The sequence below is a fragment of the Xiphophorus couchianus genome, chromosome 16 (assembly GCF_001444195.1).
Source record: "Xiphophorus couchianus chromosome 16, X_couchianus-1.0, whole genome shotgun sequence".
Classification (NCBI taxonomy): Eukaryota; Metazoa; Chordata; class Actinopteri; order Cyprinodontiformes; family Poeciliidae; genus Xiphophorus; species Xiphophorus couchianus.
This window is the reverse complement of record NC_040243.1, coordinates 11,847,822-11,856,715: the sequence shown is the minus strand read 5'-3', so window position 1 is coordinate 11,856,715 and position 8,894 is coordinate 11,847,822. Positions and strand designations below refer to the sequence as shown.

General features: G+C 39.4%; 1 protein-coding gene across 1 annotated transcript; it reads left to right on the top strand.

The window, feature by feature from the left end:
- Positions 1-4,315: 4,315 nt before the first annotated feature.
- On the top strand, positions 4,316-6,112 carry LOC114160230 (transcription factor Sox-8). Its single transcript, XM_028042710.1, has 3 exons — positions 4,316-4,731; positions 5,029-5,264; positions 5,367-6,112. Exons 1-3 carry the CDS (start codon positions 4,316-4,318, stop codon positions 6,110-6,112), a joined length of 1,398 nt encoding a protein of 465 aa, XP_027898511.1.
- The last annotated feature ends 2,782 nt before the right edge of the window (positions 6,113-8,894 follow it).

Below are 8,894 nucleotides of genomic sequence, written 5' to 3'. Positions count from 1 at the left end.
TAATTTTTTTCTTCTTGCAAAACAATTCTGCTCTTTACATTCATACTCTTGCCAAAGTAAGGTAAGGTCATTTTTTTTTACATAGCACATTTTCAGCAACAAGGCCTTTCAAAGTGCTTCAAAGTATTCATATATGGTTATAATTTGTGACATTATAACCATAAATCTAATTGTATATTATTAGGATTTGATGTGATACACTAAGTTGAGCTTGAGTTGAAGAAAAGAATGACACAATTTTGTTTTAACAAAAACAAAAATAGCATCTGAAAAGTGTGAAATGTGTCTGTGTTTAGCCCCCTTCTATTTAGATACCCTTTAATAAAATCGAATGCAACACATTTCCTTTAGAATTCACTTTTAAATGTCTCAAAGGCTGGTTGGAGAACATTAGAGAACACACAACATTAATCAGAGCAGAAGTCAAGAAGTCCATGGTAAGTTTAGAGGAGCTGCAGAGACCACCTGCCCAGAAAAGCCTCTTAACAGGAGCTATGCGCTTCACATATCTGGTATTTACAGAAGAGTAGCGAGAAGAAAGCATTGTGTTGCTGAAATGCATCAAATGTTATTTTGCATTTGCCAACTCAAGCCAGGTTTGGGAACATGGAAAACAAGTGGAAGATGGTTCTCTGAAAGGTTTGGTAAACTGTATGTAGAATTTGTTTTTCTTTCACTTCACAATTTCACACTATTTGGTAATAATCTATCTCAAATGCTTTTAAAATACACTGAGGTTTGTGCACGACAAATTGACTAATTAAAAATATTCAACTACTATGAACACATAGCGAGCTGCTGTTCAAATTTGAATCTAAACAGTGTAATATCAAGGCAGTGCAGCTGCTCCACATACTCAGTTTAATAACTTGCCAAGAGTTAAGAAATGTGCCTAACTGTATTAAAACACAGCAGCAGAGACCAAAGGGAGAAGGATTCCTGTGGGTGACTGCGTAATTTAATTTAGTATGCACATTAGAAGCCAGGGAGTATAATTTACATGTGGGATAGAGGCGACTTGGGCCCATGGAGCAAAAGCGGGCAAGCTAGTTCTAAAAATCTGAAAATCTTTACCACGATTTTGAGATCCACATCGGAAGAAACAGGAAAATGAGAACCTTCCCTAACTCCGAGGGACACATTAGGTTCATGCTCGGTTACCTCGTCTTCTTTTCCTCCTTCCTGTTCTAATTTGGAGCCCACATATCCTGGTTAGAGTTTCTCCCCACATTATAGGGAAGAAGGCCAGATCTGGTGAAAACTGTCTTCTATCCTCTGTCCCTTCCAGTCAGTTTCCAAAAAAAACTCTGCCCCCCAAAAAGCAAAACAAAAAAGCCCCCCAAGTAACTGATTTAGTTGAGATGCAGTTGATTTTACTGTCCATCACAATGCTTTTTCTTTTGGCAACCCATTTGGCAAGATGAGTGGTAAACTAAAGCAATAAAGCTGCTGAGGATTTTCCTTTCAACTTCATTTAGCTGTACTTTTTATCATAAATTTCTTGTATAACATTACACCCAAAAGCACAGTTTGTATTTTGTTTGTGGAAATGACAAGAATCCAGTGTGATGCTTATTATTCTACATGCTCCTGTCATGTATGTTGATATTTGCATGTTTACACCATGTATGCTCCTCATAGGACACATGCACTATGAGTAAGCACTTTTCCATGGATTAAATTGAAGCCAGACCCAGTTAAGCTGTTAGCTGCTGTCTGGACTTTTTGCGTGCACACCCCCACACACGCCCACCCCCCCGCACACACCCACACACACACACACACGCAGACATGCACCCACATTAAACTTGACCCTAGTGCTATGGAAGCAGCTGCTAAAAAGGAAGCCAGCCTCATTTGACATGCAAGTCATTTACAAGTCTTTGTTATTCATCAGACTTTAAAGCTTTAGGTGCAACACTTTTTCAGCTTATGATCAGTTTTAGTAAAAGTCAATATTGTAATAACTTACCTTGGTGCACGAGCCACCAGAACTCTGCATGCATAAGTGTCAGTTTCTATTATTTCCACATTAGAGATCCTGTTCCCTCAGCCACCTGCAGTGTCCATGGAGCGAGGTAAACTGCCGTCCAGCACACACATACCCTGTCTTTTCACAGGGAGGTCAGTGATAAAAATCATCCCACAATACATGAACAAAGACAGCTGCAACAAAGACAGTGATTCAGTCCTGCTGCTTATCTCCCCTTCTCCCGATAATGTACCTTCAGGGTCATAAAATGGATGTTTCACTGGATGTGAAAGGCTTTATTGTGGAAACATCCTCACTTTGGAAAGGTTGAAACTTTTTGTTAACGTTGTAAAAGGGCTCATAATGGCCCATGATGACTGAACTTTTCAAGATGAAGTTGGTTCTCAAGCAAGGCTCACATTTTACATTTGCTTAAATTTAAATGCGGTTCTTGGCTAATATTGAATTACTAAGGAAATATTAAAATGAAGACATAAATGGAACACTTGACATCACAATCTACAGTAGCTTGTCTGTAACTGTTTAATGAGAAATTTATTCTATCAGGAAAAATAGTGACAAGAGTTGTAAAATAATATCACATAATTGGCAAATCTGCTGAAAAATAGTTAGTTATAAAGTTTCATGTTTTTTTTTTTTTTTACTTATTTTACTTCATGAATACCATTCCATATGCCGGAAAATTTGTCATTATTGTTTTCCTTTTTTTTTTTACCCCTCCAGGGGGTCTTTTGTGGGCTCTAGTGTCCCTTATGTGAAAGTAGGCTGACAGGAAAGGGGGAAGGACAGGGGGGAAGACAGCCAGATCTGGAAATTATCAATTTTAGCACAGTAAATGTATGCATACTTTACTTTGTTAAGTTTGGTACGTTACTTTGTTAAATCAGTAAGATTGTTGCCATACTGGTAAAAGCTTGCTATAAACATTTAAACTTCTTCTAATAAGGTGAAACAAAAACTTTTTCTCTGAAAACCGTAGCTAAATTTTAGCGTTCTGAAGCAACATTTATCTCATAGTTAAAAAACATTGTTTTCCAACTAGTTTGGCTTTAGCAATAGCACCCCTCCTAGACTAACTAGTATTGGGTACAAACATATATTCCCACTCAGACATAAAGATCTTATACACCTTATGGAAATTTTTAACTTTTATTAAGTGAGTAAATTTATTTATAATACAAATGTTTATCAGTCTCTGCAGTACAAGCAAATAGGAACAACTAATTTTGATAAAACTAACATCTTTAGTAAATTTTTTCTCAAAATATTTGGTAGGATTTACTCTCAAAATAAGTTAGCTGTGGCAGAGTTAAAAAATATATCAATATGCTTGGTTTACATACTAATATGCTTAGTTAAGATGCTTAGTATGTTATTTAATTAACTAAAATTTTGCATCCTCCAAAGTAAATTTTTACAGTGTAGAATCCAATATACATGTCCAGAATATATTACAACATTCATAGTTGTTAATTTTGTCATTGATACTTTTATTATCAATAACAAAAACTGTTTAGAAAACCAATTTCTGAGTGAAGATATATATATATATATATCCAAAAATCCAAAAATGTGCAGTCCTTGGCACAGCCAAGATACTGCGCAGAACCCTCAAGCTCCCAGGCCTCTGGTAGAGGACCCGAGCTCAGAGAATAAGAACCACCCGCGGTGGGTGAGAAGGGAATTTTGTATATATATATATATATATATATATATATATATATATGTATATATATATATATATATATATATATATATATATATATATATATATATATATATATATATATATATGTATATATATATATATATATACATATATATATATATATATATATATATATATATATATATATATATATATATACTGTATATACTGTATATACAGTAATATCAATGCAGCAGAGAATATCACAGTTCATGCAGTTTCAGCAGAGCCATAAAACACCATGAAAAAACTAAAACATTATAATAATGAAGCCCACACAATTCCCACAACCAATGAGGAGATGGTGCTGATTTGCTCCAGCCAATCCCAGGCGGAAGGAGGGCTGAATGATTTAAAAGTCCGAGTCAAGTTGCAGTAACATGTAGCTCCTCGTTTCATATTGTGAACAGCAACTTTGACGACCGCACCCCCAATGGCAGCTTAAGACAAACAAGACAAACAAATCGGAGCTCCAGGTGACTGAAACAGTTAAAGGAATTTAACCAGGGCACACCGTGCGTAAAAGGCGCAGCGGAACTTTTGCTGCGGGGTCCCTTCTTTTTTTCATTTCTAACACAGTTTTGGATTTTCACCTGTGCTGGACTGATTGCATTATGTTAAAAATGACAGAGGAGCATGAAAAGTCTCTCAACGACCAGCCGTGCAGTCCATCAGGGACAAACAGCTCCATGTCTCAGGACGAGTCCGACTCCGACGCGCCGTCCTCGCCAACGGGCTCCGACGGTCACGGATCCCTCCTCAGCGGTTTGGGAAAGAAGCTGGACTCCGAGGACGATGAGCGCTTCCCAGCCTGCATACGGGACGCGGTCTCGCAGGTCCTTAAGGGATACGATTGGTCCCTGGTCCCGATGCCAGTGCGAGGGAACGGATCTCTGAAGAACAAACCGCACGTCAAGAGACCCATGAATGCGTTCATGGTGTGGGCACAGGCGGCCCGCAGGAAGCTGGCGGATCAGTACCCACATCTGCACAATGCTGAGCTAAGCAAGACACTGGGAAAACTCTGGCGGTAAGAAATATTTAATTACTAGGATTAATGTCTGCAGTAAAATAAAATATAACCCAGCTTTGAATAAGATAATCACCAAAGCAGTAACTGATAATATAGCTGCAAATATGAACTCACAATGAAAATGTAAGAGTCTGGGGAGATAAAATTTGGAAAATTATTTAAAGAAAACTATAGTTATGGCAGCAAATACGCTCAGAACAAACTTTTAAATTCAAATATAGCTTTCTCAATCTTTTTTTGTGGTTTGCTCATGAAATTTAAAAACTATTTTTTCTTCTATACTTTTCATATCAGCCTGCTTTCTGAAAGTGAGAAGAGGCCCTTCGTAGATGAAGCAGAGCGACTGAGGGTTCAGCACAAAAAAGATCATCCAGACTATAAGTACCAGCCACGGCGACGGAAGAATGTGAAACCAGGGCAGAGCGACTCAGATTCAGGGGCAGAGTTGGCACATCACATGTACAAAGCTGAGCCAGGGATGGGGGGGCTGGCAGGAATGCCTGATGGACACCACCACCCTGAACATGCAGGTATGTAACCAAGACTGCAAACAGGGCTATTACTTTTTAGGGATCATAGTTAGTTTTGTGTTTTAAGTGATCTTAACATTTTATTCTGACATTTCTTTTCAGGGCAGCCTCATGGACCACCTACACCACCCACCACCCCAAAAACAGAGCTCCACCATGGAGCTAAACAGGACCTGAAGCATGAAGGCCGCCGCCTTGCCGACAGCAGCAGGCAGAATATTGACTTCAGCAATGTGGACATCAACGAGCTGAGCACTGATGTCATCAGCAACATGGAGACCTTTGATGTTCATGAGTTTGACCAGTACCTCCCGCTGAATGGCCCAGCGTCGGGCTCCGCTGCCTTATCCTCAGATCACAGTCATGGGCCGGTTCCAGTCTCCGGCAGCTCCTACGCTTCCTCGTACGGCAGTGGTGTTTCATCCTGGAGCCGAAAGTGCGGCATGTCCTCCACTTCTCCCCCCGCCGGCGAGGTCGGCCAGCACCGCCTCCACATAAAAACAGAGCAGCTGAGCCCCAGCCACTACAGTGAGCACTCCCATGGGTCACCGTCGCACTCTGATTACAGCTCCTACAGCAGCCAAGCCTGCGTCACCTCGGCCACTTCGGCCACCTCGGGTGCTGCGTCTTTCTCTAGCTCCCAGTGTGACTATACCGATCTGCAGAGCTCTAACTATTACAGTCCTTACTCTGGCTACCCCTCCAGCCTCTATCAGTACCCCTACTTCCACTCATCTAGGCGGCCCTACAGCAGCCCGATCCTGAATAGTCTATCCATGGCTCCGGCCCACAGTCCCACTGCCCCCAGTTGGGACCAGCCCGTCTACACTACTCTGTCTCGACCTTAAAGGGGACCAGAAACAGTCTGTTTGCACCAGAGACTCATTCAGTTTGATGCACTACTAATGAAGGACATAAGGCAAAGGTGAAGAGCTGTATGAAGGGGCCTGTAGGGCCACCTGCGACCGTGTGAACGTGAAACAAACAAAAGAAAAAGTGCCTGCTGATTTTATATAAAGTTCTATTGTTGAGATGAAAAAAAAAACAAAACAAAAAAAACAAACAAACACACGTGTACAGAGTTTTTACACAAAGAGAACTTGTGTGTGTCATCAGAGAGCCAAACTCCTCCATGAGGACACTTTACTTAAGCTGACATCTTGTACATCCCTGTCCTTTTTCAGTTTCAAGTTGCAAAAGTGCACCTTTAAGGTGAAGGTGCAGACTGGCAGCAGAATTCTGCAGGAATTAAAAAGTTTGGCTAACAGTGCACACAGGACCAGATATGTTGAAGCTGCAGTAAAATTTACATAAGTGGCTGAAGCTACATATCGCAGCACACTATTTGCATCAGTGATTCAGGCTGAAAGGAAAAAAAAAAGGCTTATTGGAATTTTGTGTCATTTTTGCATAAAAAGTCTTATATGTATTTATGTTGATGCATTATTGGATTTTTGTTTTTGAATAGGTAAACACATGCTACATGTGGGTTCTTTTTTTGTTATTTAGAGTACAGTTTTACTGACTTAATGAAAAGGAGGTAAATGAAGTAAAGCACCGTGCATTTGATATTCCGTTGAATTTCCAGAAGGATCTCCATTCCGAGTTTGGGAGCAAACAGACAGGACCAACAGACTCTGGCGCAAGACTCAGAACAGGTGTCTGAAATCTACGCTTGGCAAATCGCGATTAGTCATGTTGTGGGCTTAAAGGAAATGGGGTAAAACAACACCACACGCTGAGTGACACGTCAGCTGGACCTCCTGTACATGTCCATGGGCAACGCGAGAACACGTGAGCAAACATGCATCCGTGTGTTGGGAGAGATAATGTGCAGATGAATGTGTGAGTCCATTTTCTTATAGGACTGAATACATATCCCATGACATAATCATCATACACACCAAATGATACAGAAAACATCTTTTCTTTTCTTTTTTACTTTACTGAAAGTGATGTTAAGCGTGACTGTTTTTAAAATATTTATTTCATAAACAATTGAAAGCCGACTCACTGCTGCATAAAAATGTGTTTGTGCCTTCTAATGCTAATTGTCAGTATTTTGGAATTAAATAGAATTTTTAACTAACAAACCATCCACTCAAGAGACTCGCTTTTAATTTCTGTCCTTAATTTGATATAATTCCCTAAAGCATCAGTTTGCAGAATTAAAATAGAGCAGAACTGCATTTTTTTGTATATCATTTTGGTGTATGATTTTGAAAAAAAAAAAGGCTGTGAAAATGATTGTTCTATTAACTAGTTTCACACACACATGCACATCTAACCCTTCCGCTGGCCGTTTTTTCAAAAAAAAATAAATAATACTTTTTCTCGATGTTTGTTTTCGATCCTCTTCTTTCCATCTACAACTCATCTTATTCCATTTTGTACTTTTTTGTGCTCAAATACATTTGGAAGCGATTGTGAAAAACTATAATAAAATAAGAAATAATTTAATTGCGGGTTTCCCTTTGTGCTGGTTGGTTCATATTCATCTCCATGTATAACTTTGAAATTAGTGAGATTTCACACAAAACGGATTTATTAAAAAGATTTGCTGGTATTTATTCCTCAGGAAATTTAGACAAAAACAAGAATCCTATGAACAACTTTCATCATGTTTTGTTCTTTTCTCTTAATCTTTACATATCTTATTGTTTGGATTCTGCAAAAGCATAGCAACATATCTATCAAAGTTGTCAACTTTAGATTTATTCATTAAACAACCAGCATAAAAGGAATGAGAAGAGATCCTGTCTCCTTTGGTCCAGAGTTGGCTCTGGCCTGGCATGCCAAGCCACCGTCCCTAACCAGTCCAAGGGCGATGCCAAGTGCCAGGGCCGCCCTGCTGAATTTTAATGATCCATTATGCTGTGGATGGGGCCCTATTGTGTCCCTTTATCCGGAGAGCTAGAAAGGAATTAATTGGACAGAAAATGGAAGGGCAAGGGGAACTGACAAGCCGTTAAGAGGGTCCTGAATGGATGATTAGATGCACTAAGAGGAGAATCTCCCCCACCGCCCCCCTCATATTGCAGCACTCCACAAACAAACAAAAAAACAACAACAATAAGAACAACCGCAATGACCACCAGACTAAATAGCTGAAATAATATCAGCGCACATAATCTGAAGATAATAAAAGAAGATAATACCACAGCAGATGGGATGTGGGTGGCTCAAGAACGACTTGTTGTTTTTCTTCACTCAAACTCTTTTTTTTTCACAAGTGTTTGCCAAATACTTTCAGGAGGAACTCTTGAGAAAGAAGAGGAGTGAATAAAAGTGAGGCAAAAAGGCTCTTCAGGGTGCTTGGGTCCTGTTTCCTTGGAACAGATCCACAGTTTCTGATTGAGACTCTTGAAATAGGTAGGAATGAACTGCATTGGAGAGCTTTACTGCAAGATAAACTACCTCAGACAATTGAACAAATGGCTGCACATTCTATGAATTAAACAAATCTTTTTGTCTCAGCTCTATTTCAAGCTTGTGGTGTAAAATCACTCACACAAAACATTGCAGAAAAATTGCAACGGCATAGAATATGAATTTTATTTTATTTTTTTTACATTTGGTGTAGTTGAGACTCTGCAACATTCCAGCTGTCAAATAAAGATGATGGGAAAG

What these genes read in the sequence shown, in the direction of transcription:
- LOC114160230 (XM_028042710.1), top strand. Translation starts at nt 4,316, where the DNA reads ATGTTAAAAATGACAGAGGAGCATGAAAAGTCTCTCAACGACCAGCCG. An exon ending in ACACTGGGAAAACTCTGGCG is followed by an intron (nt 4,732 to 5,028) that starts GTAAGAAATATT and finishes TTTTCATATCAG; the next exon opens with CCTGCTTTCTGAAAGTGAGA. An exon ending in CCACCACCCTGAACATGCAG is followed by an intron (nt 5,265 to 5,366) that starts GTATGTAACCAA and finishes ATTTCTTTTCAG; the next exon opens with GGCAGCCTCATGGACCACCT.